The sequence below is a fragment of the Pezoporus occidentalis genome, unplaced genomic scaffold, assembly GCF_034315485.1.
Source record: "Pezoporus occidentalis ecotype Australia unplaced genomic scaffold, CSIRO_AGI_Poc_V1 ctg10, whole genome shotgun sequence".
Classification (NCBI taxonomy): Eukaryota; Metazoa; Chordata; class Aves; order Psittaciformes; family Psittacidae; genus Pezoporus; species Pezoporus occidentalis.
Genome location: NW_026912779.1, coordinates 10,846,632 through 10,869,871, shown reverse-complemented (window position 1 = coordinate 10,869,871; position 23,240 = coordinate 10,846,632). Strand labels below are relative to the sequence as shown.

Here is a 23,240-nt window from a genome sequence, read left to right as displayed (position 1 = left end):
GGGAAGTGTAATTTCAACTCGCACAAACAGAACTGTTTATTCCATTCGAGAGACACGAGCATAAAACTGTTGTTAGGGGGCAGCCAAGCCCTCTACCACCATTGTTCGAGCAATAGCGTGTTCTCCGGTGGCCAGATCCAGCACCCACTGACGGCAGCGAGAGCCACCCCGCTGACTTCACCGGGCACTAGCTCAAACTGCCTGGACTTTTCCTGATCCCGGGAGCTTTGGGCTTGTCTGGACACAGACTGACACATGCAACCGCTTTGGTGCGCTGCGCTGAAGTTGGGGTGAAGGGGCTAAGCCCCCCCCCCCCGATGGAGATGAATTGGGCAGATTCGCTTTCTTTTACACGGGCAGCTGACCCGTAGCTGTAAATCAGCCACCAAAGGGTCCCAGGGGGACAGCATGCAAACCCCTCCCGAGATTTTCAACGCAAGTGGCCCCGGGTTTCCCAGCTGTGCCTCACAAAACGCAAGGAATGACAGCAGGTAACCGCACTCGCTCTTTCCACGCTTAGACAGAACGTACATTCCCGGATCCTGACACACTGACACGAATAAAGCAGCAAACGCTCTAAATGAAAGCAGCACCGCAAAAGGACCTTTTCCAAGTATTCCCCCATCCTGAAGGAAATCCCAATAAACGGGGGCACTGCTTCTAAATGCACCCCAAACGCCTGTTTCTCCGTTTTGGCACTGCTCCCAAGGAGGAGGGCACAGCCACGCTAATTCCTGCCCTGCTGCCGCCCCAGCACCAACCCTGGAAGGGTCCGGCCAGCGGGGCCATATGTCAGCTTCGCTCCGGCGGAGTCGCAGCCTCCCCCAAGCCCTTTTAGCCCTCCCGGCCCCACAGCACACACTTTTAAGGGTAGCCCGAAGCCCCCGCTGCTCTTGCCTGGGTAAACGGAGGCACGGCTGCAGCCGCCTGGCTCCGAGGCGCACACGTTCACTTACCGGGGTAAGGCTTCGAGTCAGGTGTAGCACGGCTCTTCGGAGCACAACCTCCCAGCACTACCGGGGCCGGCACAGCAGCCCCGATTAAAAGTATATTCCAACTCCACGCACGCACCTGCTCCAGCCCCGGGATCCCCGCACATCGGCGGCGGGAGGAGGAAGGGGGATGTAGTATTTTAAGGATCAACTCTCCCTCCTCTGCTCATCTCAGCACGGAGGAGAGGGGGAGGACGCCCGCCCGGGTACGAATTTAAAGGTAGAGATAAAACCAGCCCCGATGACTCGCAAAGCCGAGGTGGGGGTCACGAACCCCCGCTCCCCCCTTGCCGCCCCCCAGCTCTACTCACCACATGCAGCTCCACCTGAGAACTAACGCATGGAGGGGAGGGGAGGTCGCAAACTCTCGCCCTAGAGCAGCTCCATATGTCGCTCCCTCGCCGCGCCGCTCCGGGGAGGGGCCGGGTGGGATGCGGAGGAGAACGAGGAGGAGGAGGAGGAGAAGAAGGAGGAAAAGGAGGAGGAGGCAGGCGCAGGCGGCGTGAGGATTTAAGCCTCCGCTCTCCCCCGGCGGCTGCGATCACGCAGCATTATACAATGGAGGAGGAGGAGGAGAGGGAGGAGGCACCAGCCCCAGCTCCCAGCACTTGCCGCCAGCACTGACGACAGGGGCGGCTCCGGCGAGCTCCTCGCCCTCCGGCCCGCGTTAAAGCCCCGCCTCGGCCCCGGCCCCGGCCCCGGCCTTCCTCCCCCCGCATCCCCCGCTGCTGCTGCTCCTCCTTCTGCTCCCGGCTCCCTGCGCTGCCCACCCGTGCCCCGACCGCGGGGGTTCCCTGGGAGCGCTGGCCCGGCACAAAGGCGGGTGCCAGCGCGCCCCGACCGCAAATATGACAAGTATCCCTGCGATCCCCGACCAGGACCCCGCCGCGCTGCCCCCCCCCCCCCGGGTCGGACCGGTCATAGCCCCCCTTCCCCAGCCATCTCCCGGTCGGGCCAAGCGGAGCGGGGAGGGATGCAGGAAAGCCGGGGCGCTGCCTGCCGCCCCCCGCCCCGGGAGCTCACCTGGGAGCCGAGGGAGGCGGCGCCCCCCTCCGCGGGATCCTCGGTGCTAATTTGGGCTGTGCAGGCACCACCGAAGCACAAAAATGAGGCCAAACGGAGATGCTGGAGAGCACGAAGACCTGGGGGGAGGGAGTGAGAGCTCGGCACCAGGCGCTGTCTGGAAAGAAGATGATTATTTTAAGTTACCTCCGATGATTGTGTTTGGAAGGGGGCTGTAATCTCAGGCGACGATGTGAACACCTTCCAGTTTTGGCTGCAGCCCCAAAGGCATCTCGGATCATTACCAGCCTTTGATGTCCCACTAAACCGGTTGTATTTCGGGACAATAAAGCTTTAAGACCTAACATAAAGGCGATTATTAGTCATTAATATCACGACTCGTTTAGGTATTATGCTCAAAATGGCCTGTAACGATTCGCGATCAATCAAGCTGATGGTCTTGTTCGAAATTAAGTTCCATTTTCAGCTAGAAAACTGTAAAGGAAAAGGAAGGGAAGATTTCCTTAACCTGGAAATTGTATCTCTCAAAAATCCACAACGGGGGAAAAAAAAACAAACTGGTGAATCTGCCAAAACAGAAAGAGATAAAGGGATGATTTTATGGATTTTTAAAATTACAATTGAAAAGACCCCATCTAGTTGAGTTTTAAACACCAAGACTGGTATTTCAGGTAATATTCTGCTGAAGTCACTGCAGTGGGAGGAAAGGGCATCACATCTAAAAACCACCCTTTGACTTTGCCACTTCTGGAGGCCTGGGCACCCCTTTCCCTTCCACTTCTGCTCAGCCATTCCTTTGAGGAGATCCAAACACCCTCAGCCTCCCTTTGCCTGCAGTAAAGAGGGAGCCCAGAACCAGATCTGCAAAACAATTCACGAACCATTTACTGCCTTTTGACGAGTGACTTACGAATTGCTCCAGAGCTGGCAAAAATTAAAACCAGAATTTCAGCCGGCTGGATTCTTTCCAGCAGCAAGGCTCTGAAACGCGGTCCTTCTACTCAAGGAAACAAACATCTTGAAATTACAAGTCATATTAAAAATGACTAAATAGAAGGAAAAGATTCCTTTTGTTTCAGGCCTGAGTGGTGCCTGTTCAGTGGGCTTCAGCCTACTCAAAAGCCACCCAGAGTATTTGTAATACCTGTACATGTTTAGTGATAGGAGGAGGAGGAATGGCTCTAAACTGCAAGAGGTTTAGGTTAGACATCAGACCCCGTGAGGGTGGTGAGGCCCTGGCACAGGGTACCCAGAGAAGCTGTGGCTACCCCATCCCTGGCAGTGCACAAGGCTAGGCTGGATGAGGCTTGGAGCAGCCTGCTCTAGTGGAAGGTGTCACTGCCCGTGGCAGGGGGTTGGAACTGGATGAGCTTTAAGGTCCGCTTCCAACTCAAACCATTCTACGGTTTTTGGCAGAGGTTTTTCTTTCTGAATGCTGGATCAATTGAATTTCAGGGCCACATTCTGCCCTGCTTCACACCAGATTTGTAACACAGCAGGATCTGGCCTTGCGTAACCGCTCTATGGATGCACCCAGATGAACCTTCTGGAGCTCAAAGTCCGCAGCAGGTTTGCAGTCCCAGTGCCTGGGTGTGTGCACACTATCACTGGCACCATAGGCACAACCACAAGCATTTGCTAAATAAGCAGCTGGGCTCCAGTCTAATATCCAAGGCCCTGATCTTGCCATGTTACACTCAGCAGTAAAAGGCCTGAGCCTGCATCGTCTGTTTTAAATGCTTCTGACTTTGTTCGGTTGCTCCAATTTTACACGAGCATAAGAGAAAACTCACCGCCCCTTCTGTTTCCTACTGTAACTCCCCTGGGCCTTTCTTGGCAGGAGTTTATAGTCACGCTGTAACTGGGATTATTCCTGCGAACACAACTAGTACAACCTGCATCCACACTCTGAAGCACTCTCAGCTGAGCACAGGTCACAATACCGATCAATACGAGTAGAGCTCCTTCCTCTGTCTCGCACACAGCAGAGGCTCCATCGTGGCGGGGTGAGGTTGAGCTATGCAAGGTGAATAATCCTACCACTGACTGCTCCTCAGATTGCCTCCTACCCGATTTAACGAGACCTTGCTGGCCTCGAAACTCCGTTCTGCAGCTCCAGAGTGATCTGACCAGAAGGTGTCTGCAAGGCCCAAACACAGTTTGCCCAAACATGTTAGTAAGCACAGAGAAACAGCCTGCAACTGAGCCACGAAACGCTGTACGAGGAAGTGTGTTGGCAGAGGCAAGAGCCTGCAGGAGAGGGGAAAAAGTCTGCATGTCTGCGAGGAGGAGCTACCCAAAAGGCATCCCATTTGGAATGGTGCTTCCTGATGAGCAGTAGCACAGATGTAATTTTGCAGTCATAGCCTTGACACAGACCCTCGCCCGTGAAGGCCACACACTGAAAGAGAAGGAGCCTGACTGCATTTTTCTACACTGGTACTGACCTGATATGGGCCACAGGCACAGTCTAAGCACGGCCTTGTCTGTGAGCTAGGATAGTCAAAGCTTGCCTGATTAAGGCCATGTCTCCTGTACATCATCCCAAACCCTTCTGTGTTAAACAAATGAAATAACAAAGACTGGAAAGACTGGGAGGGGGGAAACAAGCACCAGACTTCATAGGGCAGTTTATCAGAGCTACTCTGGACTTTTAGGTAATCTCTGCCTATCAACACGTGTACTAATTAGGAAAGAGTAGCAACATTTGGTGTGCTGGAACATTGACATCCCTCATGTTTTTTGAGTAAAGAGGCAGTGAACTGCTTCCTACGTTTCTAATTGTATCCTTGGCCTTTTTTTTCTAATTGCAGTACACATTAACACTGAGATTTCATCAGGTAATTGTATAACACATCTTCATTTTCTCCCTGGATGTTTTTGCTGCAGTGCATGCAGGAGCTGGCAGGCAAATACCCAGTACTGCCCCCAGAGCACACAACTGTTTGCAAATAAAGACCCCACCATCACCTGTAACTTGTGGCCAGGAGAGCCAACACTATCCTGGGGTGTACTGGGAGTACTGTGGCCAGCAGGTTGAAGGAGGTGATCCTCACCCTCTATTTGACCCTGGTGAGACCACATCTGGAGTCATCTTTCCTCAGTACAAGAAAAACAAGGAGCTATTGGAGAGGGTCCAGCCAAGGGCCACAAGGATGCTCAGGAGTCTGGGGCATCTTTCTTATGAGGACAAATTGCAGGAGCTGGGCCTGTTTAGTCTGGAGAAGACTGAGCAGGGATTTCATTAATGCATATAAATATCTCAAAGACAGGTGCCAGTAGGATGGTGCCAGATTCTTTTCAGTGGTGTCCAGTGACAGGATGAGGAGCAACAGCCATAAACTACAACACAAGAGGTTCTACCTCAACATAAGGAAGAGCTTCTTTATGTTGAGGGTGGCAGAGCACGGGAACAGGCTGCCCAGGGAGGTTGTGGAGAACCCGCCTGGACACGTTCCTGTGTAACCTGCTCTAGGTGGCCCTGCCTTAGCAGGGGGTTGGACCAGATGATCTCCAGAGGTCCCTTCCAACCCTAATGATTCTGTGATTCTGTGAAAAGCATAACAAAGGACCTACATACAGCCAAGGATGCTCCTTCCACCAGATCCCCACTGAGGAACCAAGGTCTTACAGATAAGACGAAAGCACGCTACAACCAAAGGCATGTAAACATTAAAACCTTGTGCCATCCCTGTTCAGGCCAGCTCTGGAGTCAGTACTGACCTTCTAGAGCAGGGCCCTTCTTATGCAAGGCTCAGCCATAGATAAAAGCAAGGCCCTCAACAAAAACAAAGTGGGGTACTGCATTACTGCACTCTGCACCTCTATGTTAGCAGGGAGGAAGCTGCACATTGAGATTTCAATTGCCTTTTTGCCTTTTTTCACTGGTGAAACTCTCCCACTGTAACAAGGCTGCCCCACACATCCCAACGCACAGGAATCAGGTAAAAGCAAAGGAAGGAAAGCTTCCCCTTTCCCACTCCAATTTTAGCTCTTCTTTTCCCTTTCATTTTCTGTGTTAGTTCATGTTTTTCTCCTTTAATGTTTTTGTGGCAGTAGGAGAAACACCGTTCCCTAGAATGCATAATATGCTTAATTATCATTCTCCGTTAGTTCTCTAGGAAAAAAAAAAAACCTACAGGAGAAATCAGTTTAATTAATGAGTATGACCAAATGCAGCCTTAGTTCTAATGCAGTATCATATATTATACGTCCAGTTGGGCAGTTGGTCTTACTTGGGTAAAATGAACAGAGATGCAGAAAACCATGGAGCTCATGAATCAATATTCTCAGCGCAACTAACCCCTTTTGTACAGTTATTCTAAGCCTTCCTACAGATTTCGATGCCAGCGTCTGTTCCCAAATACTGCTTTTGGCTTCAGTAACGCAGGATCGGGCTCGTACAGTCTAGTAATAGAAAGCTGTTGCTTGGCAGTACCAAGGGTTGTGCCACATGGTAAATTCATTAAGTAATTAAGAGAAAAAACACAACAACCTAAACTCCAAGATAGGTCTGAAATAGTCAAATACCCAGTAAGAGTCCCCAGTGTGTGTCAAGGACAAGGGTGGCAAGGTTTCATCTGAAAGTAGGACTTGGTGATTTAGATGCTTTTCAAAAGGGCTACTCCTCACATACTAAATTATTAAGGAAATATTATGGAACAGGATTATCAGGAAAGGGAAAAAAAAAAAGAAGCAGTGTGCATTAGCTGGCTTAGTCAGAGGAGGTTTTGCTGCATTCCTCATGCAGGGAGATGACTCCCTCCCTCTGTAATTCCCTGTGCACTCCCAGTCCTCTGGAGACTGCTGGTGTGCATCATCCTCACTCCAGCTGAAACATTCTGTCCTGACAGAGGTTCAGGCTGCCTACCATTGCTGTTTATCTTCTTACATCTTTTTGCCTCTTCTAAATAGCTATGTTCTTTGCCCAAATCCCATTCACACTGTACCACCTGCAAGATGTACTTCAGTTCTGAACCAGGCCAGACTGCTCACACCAATGCCATTTGTACGGTACACAGGCTTCTCTACAGTCTCCCCTTTCCACTCATGCTTCTCGAGACAGTGGATTGTACTTTGCATTGAGTTGAGTTTTAAACACTTTCAGGCTGCTTTTCTTTCCCTTTCAGATTCTGCTCTGCAGTCTCTAGCAACAGCACAAGTCACTCTTTTCTGGAACACTCGGTTACTTTTTTTGCAGAGACGCTACATCCTGATATTCATCTCTCACAGGGACCAGTGGAGTTAAGAGAAGAAAAGAACTATCTGCAGACAAAGCCAAAGGCTCTGTTTTACAGTCGAGGGGAGAATACTTTTAATAAAGAAAAAAATAGAAATGGTGGGGGCAAATGCAGAGATGGCCAGTCTTCAGCCTAATTAACCACTGCTGTAAACAGATGTCGCTGCAAGCAAGCCAGAAGCCTTTGGCCACCCACTAGCCCTGAGCACAAACCCAACATGAGCCTGAAAAGCTTAACAACATGGGGCTCTCAAACCTGCAAGCCAGACACACACACTTAATACAAAGGATGTCACCGTCTCCCTTATGCAGATGGAATACCTGCTCCTTGTTCACCAGGGGAGAGCAGCTGTACTGGTGTGGCTTACACCATGCACTGCACATACTACAGCTCTTTCCTGAAGCAAAGCTATTCCAACAGAGCTCCATATGGAGCCATATGTTTCTGGAGCGCTGATGCCCCCCCATATAAACACTCCTGAAACGTGAAAGATGCCTGATGCAGAGGCAAGTTGGAATATGTTTAGCACTGCTCAACCCCACTCTGATGCCAAAGGCTTGAAAGACCAAACAGGGACACCAGTGGGGTGACGAGGCTTCTAGACCTGGATGTTCTTGCTCAGATTTGTTGCACTGAAGCACTGTACAACGGTAGCAATGTGTCTGAGGCTGGTGGTGTGGCTACCCTTGGATGGAGGGTGTTAAACAGTTTCACAATACGTTATGTAGGACTTAAAACCATGTCACTGGAGTTTACTGTGCTCATGATCAGATGCATTACCAAAAGAACACCTAAAAACTATTTCAATCCTTATTTACATGAAAACACAAGTTACTACATCAACATCCAAATGAATGCACCCACCACTAGCTGCTTCTGCTGCCGGCTGGAATACAACCTGTAGAGCATATTAACACTCCTACACAAATTGGGGTTTGGGGTTTTGGGCATTCTGTTTAAGACTAGTTTCTCCATCATCTTAGAGCCACTAGATTCAAGGAACGCTTACCAATGAGACACATGCAATTCCAATCTGCAATAATAAATCTTTCCTCTGACTGTCCCAGGTGCAAAATTCATCAGAGACAATGTTTATGTGTACTCTTTTCAGACAGGGGTTTCTGAGGGTCTCATTTTAAGTAAACAGTGAGTTGTCCTACACCACCCCTTAAAAACCCACCCAGTAAAACAACCAACAAACCCCAATAAAACAGAAGTTGAAGCTGCACAGCTAAATTTAGAAAAGAGGAAAAAAAGAAGAGCTGGCAAAAAAAAATAGCACGAGAACATCAAATGTAGCATAAACTCCCACTGCCATTCTGTTCCACTACAAATAAATGGAGATCATATAGAACTGAACTCATTGAGCCAATGCAGTGAATGCACAAGCCGTTCTGGTTTAACCCTTCACAAAATGCATGATTCCTGGTTATGTGCAAAGAGGAGATTAAAAAGACTGAATGAGTACATCAGATGCTTTTACTGACTGTGCCTGTGGTAATGATTCATTTTACTTCCCTACATTCCCTCCTGCAAGCACGACTAAGAGTCAGCAAAAGCTCAGGCAGGTAAACAGGCTGTGGGTGAAGTCTGTGTTTCTTTAACTCTACCTAAAACCACCCCTGTAACGGTCAGAAATCCATTTCAGCTTTCTGAAGAAAAAGGGAACTGCACAAATTCATTTAGGTTCTGTTCTCCTCTTGCCTTTTTTTATGCTCTCTCACTTTAAAGGAAGCTGTTCATTTACAGTGACCATTAGCCAAAGGCTAAAAGAGGTTTACACCTAATTGGTATTCCCAAGCAAAGATGAAACACTAAATCACTGCAAACCCACCCAGTATTTAGGATCTATCACCAGCACAAAGAGAAAAGCTGAGAATCCACCATTTATCATAACAGTCCATCTTCCCTTCCTTTCACACCTCTTATGCTCCCTTTCTCCCTCCCACAGTGGCTTTGGGGTGCTAATGACCTTGAAATGTGGAAGAGGGAGAGGCAGCTCTATCAGGTTACTGCCATCTCACACAGTACGTGACAATCAACGGAGATGGGGGGGGGGGGGGGAGGCGGACAAAAACTTAAAGAAATAATGGAAAAGAATGAAAACACCGAGCTCTCTTGCGGGCAGGATGGCAAGGAGCTAGAGAAGCAGATGCTGCATGTGGCATACTGCTCCCTAAAGCCAGCAGTGGCTTTTTGAGACACAGACATAAGCTGCTCTCTCAAACAGTAATATTTCTCCCTTTTAATTTTAGCCTTGGTGGGAGGGCAAAAAGGAGACATGATGGGAGGACAGAGGAACAAGCCAAGGAAAAAGAGTAGACCCAAGAAAACAGGGAGGAGGAGCTGCATCCCCATCGATGGTGCTGCTACAGAGTTCGGAGCATTCTCCGGTTTGACCTTTGGATAGCAGGATAAGAAAATACAATGAGGAGTATCACTAAGGCTCTCCTTGCTTCTCCCAACCTCGAACTTTCCTAGCACAAAAGGATGGGCAGAAGGCTCCCAAACCCCTCTCTCTTTCACAGAAAGATCACTTTCCCATACAGATTCAGCTTCACAAGCTAGCTTCTCTCAGTTTTTCGTGCAGAACGGCTGTCTTCAGCCATAACCAAGAGTTTCACAACCAGCACGAGAGCAGCCAGGTACTTCACAGAAAGGCACCAACCTATTTGCAATAGATGGGCAGAAACAAGTACCCTTATCAGGAGGCTCACAGCCAGGGGCCAGCCAAGTCCAGGAGGGATGACTGTCCCATGCCCCAGAGCATTTACTAATTAATCACCCATATCCAGGGGACATTCCTAGTGTGATTCCTGCTAGAGTAAAAGCCTCATAATTAACTCCATTTGCTTGCTTACCTACTCCTACAGCACAATAGCATTAACCTTAAGGTTAAATATATTTTTTCCACCCCCAACCTTCTCTTCTGCTAACTTTCCTTTACTCTTAACTGGGTGTTCAGCCCCTGCCATAACAGTGAGTTAAGCAGATGCCAAAGTGCTGATAATTCGACTTCACACACATGCCCAAATACTGTTCCCATGCAATTCAGCAGACAGAAACCTCTTTTTGCTGTCAGTGCTTTTCGAATGAAACCTTCTCATCTGAGCAAGCTGGGAAAGTGCAAGTGCCCACTCCTACTCTAGTTGTGGGGTTCGTAGAAAGACTTGCTACCCAAGAACACCAGTGTGGAGGCCTGGCATTTGATAAGTTTGGGTTTAAAACCCAAGAACAACTTAAACCACCTCTATTAGAGAAACAGTGTCTTCCATGAGATGTTCAGGTGAAAGACCTCAGTCTCCAAACAATGCATTTTGCTAGCTGTCGCTGGTGATGTGGGTGAAAGGAGAAGGAAATGCGTTTGTTGTTTTGAACTTTTTTCTCCCGTTTAGCAAAGATTCCCCTTAAATAAATGGAAGCGGGGAGATCTTGAAATAAGCCCTAACAAGTTTTAATCACACTTTTTCTTCTTGTGAGCGAGCCATCATTCAGTAGCTAGGTGGTTCTAAATAAAGAACTCTAGTCAACAACAGGAAATAACTCCCACAGAAAAAAAAAGGGCAGAATACAAACTCTCAGCAGCTCTAGTACATAGCTCACAACGGCCTTTTGTTCCATGCACATTAAGTCCAAAATCTTTACTTTTCAGAACATGTTCTTGCTCTAATTTAAACTTTGTTTTTCCTTGTCGCAAGTATGGATCCTTTCCTTGCCTTTCTCCTGAAACAGTTACATTGAGGAGTCAGAAAATCACAAGCTATTCCCATTTCATTTGATCAGTAAGGACATTCTAGGAACACCACAGGATGTCCAGGATCTTTTAAAGTTATTTATGGTGGGGTTTTCTCTTTTATTTTTCCTTTTCCTTCCTTTCTTTTTTTTTTTTGGGGGGGGGGGGGGGGGGGGGAGGGAGGTGCACTGCTGTGTCCTCAGCTGTGAACAGTTTACATCCTTCTTAACGTTCAGAAACCACTTTGTGTTCAGCAAATACAGAGCACCTGGTCTGCACTTTGTTGGGAGGGGATAAAGGAGAAACACATCTCTAGCCACTTCATAAAAACTCAGGTTAGTGCTTAGAATCATCAACTTTTACATTATACAAGACATCACAGGCCAATCACTGAGCACAGGCACTGAGCACAACATCCCAAATGAACAACCAAAATCCCTGGAAGAATACACTGGTTGACTCCATCTGGCTTTGAGATGTGGTTTTGGTTGTGCTGGGGGTGGGGACATTAAAATGGCTGCTGCTTGTTAGCTGCCATGGATAGATCTCTGCAGGAGGTGGGAAAGCTTCCTCAGGAACATTGCTATCGTTTGTAGCAAGTATCTTCTGGAGTACCAGCATGTATACAGCAGATTTTAGTGGTCAGCTGACCAAGCAGCTCTCCATCAAATCTAATTCGGCTCTGCCACATTACAACCTAACTGTAAAACCCATTTCCATTTTAGAACTACGTCCTGTTTGAATTAGGCAGCTGCAAGAATCAAGGTTACAGATCCAGACTGGATTTTTGTAGTTGGAGTATGTGTGTCCTCCTGCAGCTCAGCAGGCACATGTGTATACCTGTGTGTCTGTGTGCACACGCACCATCAAAAGTCTACAGGAAGAGCAAATCAAATTTGCTTCCTAAAGCAAAATGAACACTCAGGATGAAGCATCTTCACATTCAAATCTAACCCAGAATAAGTCTTGGTTGGTTGTATTATAAAGTCCTTGAAAGTGGGTTCAAACCTGAACTTGCAATTACAGCCTTTTCTGGTTTAGAAAACAGATGGGACTGCTGAGCAGTCCAGACTCTGCCTGAACTTTCAGAAAGGCAGAAAAATCAATGTATTAAAGTATCCTGGAGCAGCTGTCCCACCATTTCCCAGCTCTCACCCATTAGGTTAAATACTACAGTGATTTCAGTGGGACCAGCACACTTTAAAAGATGCAGTCTCTGTCTTTTTCTCTCTCACTGAATGATATTTCTGCCCACATGCACTGACACATACAGTGTCTAACAAGGCTGTGATTCATTTTCAGTTCTAGTCATGCTCACAAGTGATGGAGCATGCTTGCTGTGCCTTCAGGATCTGCGTAATTTAGCTTCATTTTCTCTGCCCCCACCCTGCATTAAGTGAAGTTCCAACAAAGCCAAGTCATCTCCCACCAACTCACCCTCCCACCTGCCTGGGGGATGTGTACAGCAGGAGTCTGAATAATAATAAAATTAAATTAATTTTAAAATATTTAAAAAAAAAAGAAAGGGAGAAGGAGATGAGGGCTTGAGAGATACCGTGAATTGTTAGAAAGCTTTCTAACATCTACAGGGAGTGAAGAATAATAATAATGGGATGTATACTACCAGATCGTTGAAAAGCTGTATCAATCCTGAATCATCTCCCCTAACGTGTTAAAAGCATCGTGCATTCTCATGCTAATAAATGACTGATGGTAAATCTGAATCCCTGATTTATAAACACCTCCTCAGCCTCTCCCACTGTAACCTCGTAGTGACCATTCACTTGTCCTCTGTCCTGCTGCAATGACTTTGACCAACTGCTAATGTCAGCAAAAGCTGTTAGCACGTCCCAACTGCGAACCTCTGGTATCCAGTGGCTACCATCCATCATGAATTACACACGGTGCTTTTGTGATACAAATTACAAGCCGCTTCCGAGCTAAACTCCATGTATTTGAGGCATGAGGCCAAGCTTGAACAAAGTGAAAGACGGGCTTTTTATTTGATAAATCTCATTATCTTGCTGGCATTCAAAATTCATCTCACAGAAACGCATCACAGAGTAGTTCTCCAGTTACTTGGAAGAGCCAAGATGCTTTAACATGCATGTTAAAAGGTGGTTACACCCCCATCACACTAACTTTCTAGCTCTCCCCCACCTTCAACCTCGAACTGCGTTTTGATGGAACAGAAATCTCCATTTTCAAGAGAAAAAACAAGTCGACTGCATTTCTTCAGTACATGTCCCCAGACACAACTGAGTCACTGCAGACTCAGATCTCAGTGATCTGTATGATGTCCTTAACCCCTAAACCAGTGACACAGGGAAAGAACACCAGAAGCTAGAAGGTACTTCAATATTACAGGCATAATACTGAGAGAGTTGCTGTCACCACAGAGCTACACAAGACATATGTCATGCTTCTTCCTTTACATGAAATGCATATGCAAGGCTCTCTACCACTTAAGACCCTCCCACTGCCCCAGCTAAGCAGCTTCTCCTATTGCTGGCCAGCATTCATGACCTACAGGAGCAAGCCAGAACTTAAAATTCCCTACTTGCTTTAGCAGCTCATCTCCTTTTCCTCACCCACTGAACACTCAGTTTGGCCACACAGCTCACTTACTAGCATGTCCCCAGTTTGGGCACACTTAACCATCCTGCAAAGGCAGAGCCAAAGGAGACATCAGAGTTTTGGGCCATCCCCCAGGCCTGTCCACGCCTAATGGTTGGGGGAGGTGGAATGTTGCTCTCTACCTTCTCACCAACATCCTCAGGAGCTGAAGAAATGCATTTCCTCATGGTCATTTGTTCCTGATCCCTTCTCCTCCTCAGCAGCTCTCAACTCTGTCACAGAAATGGAGCAGTGACCACAGCCAGAGAAGGGCTGATGTGCAGCTCCGTTTATATCACACATAACTAGGAAGGAAATGGATCAATCCACAAGGCTGGTACCATGGAGGGTTCTAGGAGCTCTGAAACATTTGGAGGAGGACAGTTCCTGTGGCTGGATGCTGGTTGGGAGTAACGGGTCAGCAGAGCAGCGGACTGTCACTGCAGCAGATGGCAACTGCCTCATTTTGCAAATTGAAGAAATGAAGCACAGGGAAACTAGAGGATGGCTTATTGTGGAAATGAAAGTCGAGGCCATGCGTTATGATTTCCAGAGCACTCAACCCAAGTCCAGCCTTCCCCATCCAGAAGTCACTTCGTAAACATCCTCAGGGCAGGGCCTGCACCTCTCATTTGCTTTACGTCTGTGGCTTCCAATCTTTCCTGGTTTGCAGATCCCTTCATGCTTTCCAATAGGGCTGTGCATTCAAACCTGCTGACGACAGGCTTGCTTTCCCTGGCTTTCCTGCACATCTTGCACGTAGCCTGTGGATCCTCCTGAGCAAAAACCACGGTATGTTCTCTGCAGCCCTTTCTCCAAATTCCCCTGTATCCCTCTTCCTACTGATCCCTACCCACCACAGGCATTTCCAAAGTAGCCCTAACTCGATCTAGTTGCCCTAATTCAAGACAAAAGCACAGAGCTTCCCTGTCATTTCAGCGTTTCCCATCTCAAGGTATGGGAGCTGTTGATCTCCCACATGAAAATGCATTATGCTGTCAGCCCAGCCTAAGGGCTGTTATTTAATTTACTTGAGGAGGTAAGTGAAAGCCCCTTCATGCAAATGCTTACAATGTGATCTGGAAAACAGCAGGCGTAATTAGATAAAATGGCAGCAAAGCCCACCAGGGAAATAATGTTAATTCATGAGGATTTTCCTCTCCACCTCCCTCTCAGCAAGGTTTGAAGCCAAGGAGGGAAAAAAAGGGAAAAAGAAAAAAAAAAAAATCAGAATGCACCTCAATGATCTATCTCTTGGTGAAGTAGGAAAACAGAACAGCAACCAGTGGGGTCATCTAAAAGATGCCCCAGCGCAGCACCTCTGGATTGGCAGCCCATGTTCCTAAGTGATGAAGCACCCATTGAAAGCAAAACTTGCTCTGTAACTGTCACAAGTTATTCTGAGCCAACATCCTTAAACTTCCCATGGACTCCTGACCAAGGCCTAACCAGGCAACAGAGACCTGTCACATGATAACATAATCACTGCAGCCCCCTACCCCCAGTAGTAATAATAAAAGCAGAGCTCTCGCAAGCTTTGAGAGCAGATCATAGAATCATAGAATGGTTTGCGTTGGAAGGGACCTTAAAGCTCATCCAGTTCCAACCCCCTGCCATGGGCAGGGACGCCTTCCACTAGACCAGCTTGCTCCAAGCCCCGTCCAACCTGGCCTTGAACACTGCCAGGGATGGGGCAGCCATAGCTTCTCTGAGCACCCTGTGCCAGTGCCTCACCACCCTCATTGTGAAGAATTATCTCCTAATGTCTAACCTAAATCTCTGTTCTTCCCCTCATAAATGAATTTCCCATCAATATGAATAGCAGCAATGCTCTGTTACCTCATGAAGCTGTAGCTCTGTGTTTCAGCTCCTGCTGGCTTCTCCCTCCCACCTAGAATCCAGCCAGGGAAGTCACCTCCTGATTGCTGACCTGCCACTACCAAAATGGATTCCAATTAGCCAATTCACTCACGGCTATTAGGAAAGAGAGACATTTTTTGTTGTTGAGTAATTACTCCTCATGAAATGGCTTACATCCCTAGATGATTAGGTCACAACACACTGTGAACAAACTGATGTAACAGAGATATCTTTAACCTGATAAATTAAGGCATACTTTCTCGATATAGAAAGCTTAATTGAAGCTGTGCATGGGGTACTTACCAAAGGCATCTAGACACAGAACTGTAACATTCACAAACAATCGCTGAGATCAAAAGACAACCCATACACTTCTAACTTGCATATTAATTTGGGGGGAAAAAAAGCTGGCTTGTTTGCTTGCTGTGAGGATAGCAAATGACTCAAAGTGAACAGAGTAGTTTGACATCAGCAGTTAAATATGTAATGGCAATATTCAGGTGGTGCACATGGAAAAAGAGATCTGTTTGTTTCTGTATATACTTTCCTCCAACTAACAGAGGGAAAACCTCTTCTTCTAGTCAGGAATTCACTTGGTAAAGCAAGTTTACACAAAGCCCAAATAACCACCCAGTAAGGGTGCCACAGCAAGGGTTCCCAAAACACAGCCCATGCAGCGCCCCCAGAAGAACCTTCAGCCACAGGGTTGCATTGCAAATAAGTCTGATTACATTTTCTATCCCTTCACAACATCCCAACCTTTAGTGTCTCTCCACAAAGAAAACTTCAGCTGCCCTGGAGAACAGCAGCTCCACCACCATTTCTGTCAAGACATCCATCGTAATATGCTGGTTTACTTAAAACCAAACCCAATTCCCCATGCCCGTAAACACCGATGACTTCCTGATTTTGGAACTTGCCCGACTATTAAAAAGGAAGCCGTTCGCTTTCCAGCCCGTGGCCCTAATCTTTCAAACAGTTACGCCTGTGCTTCGCAGGAGCACGCGAGCACTTCAGTCCAATGTAAGCATTTGTCGAAGCGAGGCCAATATTTCCTGTTGCAGTTAAAAACACATTATACAGTTAGGATGGAAAAATATGACTGCGACAAAATCAACCCTTCTCTTCCCATTTCAGGGCTGGGGGGGGGGGGGGGGGGGGGGGGGGGGGGGGGGGGGGGGTGGTGTTGGGAAGCACTTGCAACATAAATATATGTGACAAGGGCTTGGGCAGAGTGAGTGCCATGAACAGCTTTATACCATGTTGGCTTTCTAAGTCAGGAAACCAACTGGGTGTCATTTAATCTCCTAGATTAAAATCACTTAGCGAATATTGTATTGTTTCCCTGCTCTCGCTGTCATTTCGGCGCGCGGGGCCTCGCCGGAGCTCTGCTGCTGGCTAACTCGCCGCTAATGAAACCTCGCGCAGGAGCAGCTGCCGGAATCTGTGTCAAACTGCATCTGGCACCCATCTATCTTCCAGCCATCTAAATTCACCTCTGAAATCATACAAAAGCAGCCGCAGAGCTCCCTGCAGCCACTCCAACACACCAGTCTTTGTCTCATCAAGCCTGTTAAGCAATTTAAAGCAATTTATGTTTTTTAATTCGCCTTGTATTTTACAGCAGCAGCTTTTTCAAAAGGAGTGAAGAAGTTAAGAAATAAATGGGGGGAGAAGGGCAAAATGTGCCTTTGTTCCCCCCCCCCCCCCAATGTTTTTTTTCTAAAGCCTGTCAAGCTCTCAGTAGACTATCATTAAACCAGTTTTGGCTGAAACTGTATGTTTAGGGGTTTTCCAATGGAGACACTCTGGTGCCTGCAACACTCAGACAGGGAGGGGAGGCTGCTATACAATTGTTGAATTGTTGTCATGGCTATTAAATATGCTGTAGCACAAATGCCCAACAGGGCTGAAGGTTTGCAGTGTATTGGCTCTGGAGAGGTATCAAAACCCCTGGTATTAACTAGCAGATAACTAGAGTTACACAAACACTGAATAAAAGATTAAGTCAGAAGTTTTAAAAGGTTTAACAACTTCGCTCCAATCCCTCCCTCCCTTTTCCTCCTCCTCGCCCCTCACTTGGGGCTTAAAGCACCCTGTAAATTCAAGATATTTGGCATTTACTGTAGTGTTAATCTGACTGAGTCTCCTCTAACGTTTGGGGTAAAACTGCCTCTTCCCTCTTTGCATTTTCTGCAGAGAACAGGAGTTTGCTCCACTGTCTCGTTTAGACTTACGAGCGGCAGCTTGGGAGAGGGGCACAGTAAAGCCACGACTTGCTGACTAAAACAGGTTAATGAAAAACAGGCTAGTGACTGAAATTGAAACTTCTCATTTCTCTCAAGAAAAGGGTGTATTGTCAAGATAAAGTAGAGCTTGGTGTGTCTATTAAGCAACTCTCAGAGAAGAGCGGCTCCAAACAGCAGCACCGCAAGCACCACAGCCAAGAGGAGGGGACATGGCCCCCAGCACAGGCACCGGGAGAGACACTGTCCTCTCCATGCCAAAACTCAGCCAGCTGACAGCAAGAAGCGCTTAAGAACATGGTGTGTGGAGGGCACGGGATGTGCTGGGCTCCCCTCCCAGGCTGAAGTTGTCCATCCAGCCAAACAGGTCATGAGCCAGGTCTCTCTGACATCCAGCTGCACAGCGTGGAGGACTCTTAGAGGACTCTAGGTGAGTGTGCCAGGTCTACCGTAAGGGCACTGGTGGGCGAATCCAGGAGGCGTTTCCTAGACTGAAGGCTGCAAACTGTGGAAGGAGCAGGAGAAACAGGATCTGTCAACCCATCTAATTAAGGTGCATCTTCCCCACGCAGACTCAACATGTCTCTCCAGGCTATAGGGCCCTCCTTTCTTGCCTCAACCCAAAACAGACTGAGTGTATTTTGCACTTCTATGACAATTTGTCCTTAGCACTTCTCAGAGAAAAGCACAAACTATGTGTCCTAAGAAAGTCTTTGCATGCTCAAAGATACCTCCGTTTTCTGCTGCTAATTGTATTGTGTCCATCCCTCCAGCAGCTAATCTGTCGCAGCCACTGGCCCTGTTACTCCATCCTAACTCTACCTGAATAAAAATAAAAAATTAAAGTAAAAGCATGTTTTTATCTTGTGAGCTTCCCAAAGTAACCGTGCAGACAAGAAACAGTGTTCTTGTGCAAAGGCTGCTGGCATAGTTGCTCTCCTACACACTAAGTAAAGGGAGATTTGGTTATGCCCTGCATAGGATCACATTATAAGGCTGCCTAAAATGAAATCACCAGTGGTGAGAGGCTGAGTGACTATCCCAGGCCCTCTAGTCCTCAGTTAAGCTCTGCACTGGGACTGACGACAGCCCCAGTACTGTGGCCACTGGGAAAAGCAACATAGATCAACAACTTGTTTTTTACAGGCCAGTGGGCCGACCTCTGGGCAGCACTGAAACGAGTCAGCATAAAGGTGACAAAGCTCTGTACACTATTATAAATCATGCCAACCAGCCAGCAGAAAATCTGTGCACTCATGGAGCTAGCTTACACCTTCCTCTTTTTTCTCCTTTGTACACAGCTCTCTCCCCTTCATCTCTGAGCACCCATCTGGCAGGTATCATGAGGGGCGTTCGCACATCCCGCTCTGTGAGCAGGCTGGTCCTGCTCACCAAGCGCTCGTGCAGCACACTGCATCTCACCGCACGGCACACCAGCAGATGATGCAAGCAATGCCTGTTGTTTAGGTGGTAGTCTGTGACCTGTTTCTGGGCTACAGAGGTTTAGTTTGGGAGGAGTGTGCAAGTGATAGGGGTAGGAGTGATAGTGAATCGCTGTCAGAAAGTCAGGAATGAATCCCAAATCCTACGTATTGGCCCTGTGATTTCAGAGGGAAGCGAGAGGCCAAAACAAAAGCACAGTGTCACAGCCTCAGGATACCACCATCAATCTAGAGTGGAAGTATCAAGGGGAAAGCATCCCTGCTGCAGGAAGTAGAAACTTTGGCTGCTTACAGAACTCATGTCCCCAAAATCTGGTTTCCTTAAAGGCACATGGCATCAAGAAGGAGAAATACTTCAAAGATACATAAACAATTCCTTCCTTCCCTGCCTTCCAGCAATCCCATTCACTCAAACACAATCTGTGTCCCTGCCTGACCATCAACAGCCATCACCTGCCAGCACCACTACCAGATACCTCAGGTTTTATGCACATAGAAGCTGGCCTGTAACTGGCAGAAATGTATTCTCTGTTCATCTACCGAGTGGAGTATTTCTTCAGTCATCCCTCTCTCACATAATAGACACAACCAAATGAGCTCCGTAGCAACAGGGTAAATTTTCACAGCTGACTCTCCCTCTTGCAGGATTCTCTGTGGTTGGTTTGTACTATGTGGCATGTGCACACTCCTTATCCAGAAAATAACATAACAAAAACCCTCTCCAAAACACCCCATTCCCTCTACTGATTATGGAAGTCTCCCCAGTTCCAGTTACTCCTGGAAAAGCAGGCAAGCCTTTGTGCCTACATCCCTCACAATGCCATTTGAAGAAAAATGTTTAAATAATAAAAGGGAAGCCTTTTTTGATGTGGAAAACCAGAAAATTGAATATAGCTGGTTTTGTACCAGGTGCAGTGTTCATTTGATGAGCTTTTCTGTAGTGCAATAATTTTCATAACAGGGCAGCCAAGAATTCCCTTCTCGTTATCTATAAATCAGGGTTGCAGAGAGAAGAAACAGTCCCAGAGTGTGGTATGCATCAGTCTGAGCAATCACTCCAGCAAGTCATACAGGTAAACAGCCACACAGCTTCAATTAGCACAAAAAAAGGGTCATCTATAGACAAGGGTACAGAAAAACAAAGCTAACAACTCTGCCAACCAGCCAGGCTTATCTGTTTAAAGAGGGGGAAAAATGCAGTTACCTCCCACCCCAGCAGACACTGCCCAAAGCAAGCAAAGAGACCAGGTTCCACTTCTAGGAGTTTCTATTGCAGTAAGACCACCCGACACAGGTACAAAACCATTTAGCAAGGCAGTCATCATGTCCTGACAGCGCTTCTCCATGAGCTGTGTAAAAGCTCTGGCTGACAGGTAGAGGGGCAGCCTTAGGCTGCTTAATGGTGTGCTTGAGCCATACCTCAGAGCATAGGGCTCACTAGATGAAGGCACTGACATCAGAGAACAGAGGAGTATGGACAAAGCAAGGGAGGAAAGCACCTGAATAGACGGAGGAATAAGAGCTAGAAACTGGGCAAGAGGCTTACAGGCAAATACGAGATAAAATAAACATATACATAAACATACACAGCTGCAAACTGGCACAGGAAGATCTTCAGAGCAAGGAGGGAAAGGCAAAGGGAAGAGGGAGATCCAGACCTGACTGTAGCAGCAGAGTTTTGGGCCTTCCTCCATCCCCTTCATTTGGAAATAAGGGCTGAGGAGGTGTGAGCCCAAGAGGCCAAGGATGGGAACTAGAAGCAAAAGATGACCAGTTTGGACAAGAGGTTTAAGCAGAGGGAAATCAAGAGGAGAGACGGAAGTTTGGAAACTTGTGTAGAGAAGATAACAGCAGGATTTAGCAACCATAAGGAATGGGAAGGGGGATGGGTAAGGAGAGGGGAGTTAAAAACAGCAGAGTTGCAAGCTATGCTTCATGGCACTAATTCAGCAAAGAAACCGCCTCAAATGGATGTAAACAATGGACTATTCATTAGGGGTTTCATTCCCTGCAACCCAGCAAACTATTGTCTACAAGTTTTAAATACTCCCTTCACACACACACACACACACACACACACTAAATTACAGAAAATGGGAAACATCAGATAATCTCAACAACTTGCCCCAAAACCGCTGCCCTCCAGCATGCACTGTGCTCGGCAGGGTCTGCTCCAGACCATCTGCCAGCACGTGTAGGAAAATAAACCATCAGGACCCCAACGCAGCAGTTTCATAGGGGTCTGACAGTACAGACCACTCCGCAAACATCTGAACAATACACATCATGTTTGCGAAGCTTAAAATGCAGTTTTACTCCTGTCATTCTCTCACATTTGAAATAGGAGGTGGCTGTTCCGTGTGTCTTATCCAATAGCCATAACACCAGCAGCAATCTTGGCAGGACCAGAGCTGGTCAGGCTCCCACATCTGTGCCCTGCCTGCCCTGGTGCCAATGTCCAGCACAGGTAATCAGTCTCTTAAGTGCTATGCTTTGCTTTCATACCACCTGAGACACTGGGGCCACCAGAGAGCAAATCCTGGCCTGCAGAGCCTAGCAGCCAGGCTCAGAGCTAGGGAAAGACACTGCTGCGCTTAGCTGATGGTTGCTTAAAGCAGCCTACACTGTGCAAGTAATTAGGATCAGGGTTTCAAGCCTATAAGCCAAGTAGTGCTGGTGCAGAAATCACCAAGAGATAGCACAGAGGAAACCTGATTGTGCTATTTCCATTTGGCTGTGACAGGGCAAGCCTTGACCAGCTGGGATCAGACTGCAAGCCACATCAGCCCAGCCTGAAACCCATGCACAGCTCTACATCAGTGAAGAATGACTGACAGCAGGGATGGGTGAGCTCTCAGGGGACTTAAGCTATCCCACCCCCAGCAGCCTTCCCACCTTGCAGCAGGAGCCCCCCAGCTGATGAAGATGATGCACGCTTGCGTCTCACACAGCCCATCATATACAGAAGCTAAACCAGCAATTCAAAGTTTGGGGCTACATTCTCAGTTCCAGAAGGTACAGATGCACAATTTCTCCTAATGCCTCAATTACAGTAACGGGCACCCTGGATAGCTAGAAAATATGTTTAACATCTGTATTTGCTCATCTGAACTTTGTTTGCTAGAGCTCTCGAGTAATATCCCTTCCTGAGCAACCAGAGCGCATGACAGGGCATGCCAGTATCATCCATATATCCTGCTCTTGCTCTCAGAGGGGACTTGGCTCTTCAGGCTGCCTAAGTGCAAGCACTCACTGGTTCTAATCCACAGACCCCTGCAGGGAAGGCTCTTGTGCTTCCCAGTGAAGGGCTAGCAACCATGGGACACATTTGCAGGGCAAGATGGAAGAAGAGGCAGGTTACCTAAGCTTCCTTTTTCCTCCCCTATATGAAGGCACCTGCATAAAGGACTTTTCATAACGTGTCCTTCCTGTATTCATGGGCAAAGGCTCAAAGGACCTATCTAGTCTGCAGACCTGCAGAGCACAGGCTGTACAGCCTCGCTCAGTGTCTCTCATGTCTGGCAGGATATGACCTGTCTTTCAGGAATACAGCCAGCCCGTCTGGAGGAATGCAGGGAAAAGCTCCTGACAAGAGGCTGTCTCACAGCATTTCTTCCTCTTGCTCAGGCCCAGAGTTGCATGAGTGCAGTGCCTCTGCTCAGTGCTACATCACATCGCTCCCACCATGAATTCCAGAGACATAAGAACAACCTGGGGCTCCCTTGAGGTTTTTACTCAACTTCTTCAAACTCTGAATCCTTGTGCTGAAGGTCTAAGGAGAGGAGGGAGAGGAGAGACCACAAATCTTCTCTTATCCTTAGTTTTGGCCATATGTGTGACAATAAAGCACCTAATTCTGATTTGTCTGTTATCCAGAAGTGTTGCGTGTTTCATTGAGCCCTGGAAGCATGCAAGCAACACAGCCCACACCGGAAAAAATAACAGCCTGGAAAAGTGGCAGGAGGAGGGGAAGAGCACTACAGTTTTCATTTGTGTCTTTTATATTGCATGGAACACTCTTTGTCCATGTTACACAGTGCACAAGTGGCACAAACAACAAAGTGTTGTCCACTATAGTGGAAAAAATA

General features: G+C 47.5%; 1 protein-coding gene across 10 annotated transcripts in view; it reads right to left on the bottom strand.

The window, feature by feature from the left end:
- SERTAD2 (SERTA domain containing 2) overlaps positions 1-23,240 on the bottom strand; it is an 83,296-nt gene that overhangs the window by 20,967 nt on the left and 39,089 nt on the right. For 4 of the 10 annotated variants that reach the window (XM_062611676.1, XM_062611667.1, XM_062611683.1 and 1 more), the window contains exon 2: positions 1,304-2,172. The exons of 1 other annotated variant lie outside the window; for it this stretch is intronic. In XM_062611676.1, the coding sequence (XP_062467660.1) occupies positions 1,304-1,308 (5 nt within the window). In that variant the 5' untranslated portion in view covers positions 1,309-2,172. Of the gene's footprint in view, positions 1-956; positions 1,258-1,303; positions 2,439-23,240 lie in introns of those variants that run through there. 5 more of the 10 variants (XM_062611704.1, XM_062611715.1, XM_062611694.1 and 2 more) reach the window with 4 other exon arrangements.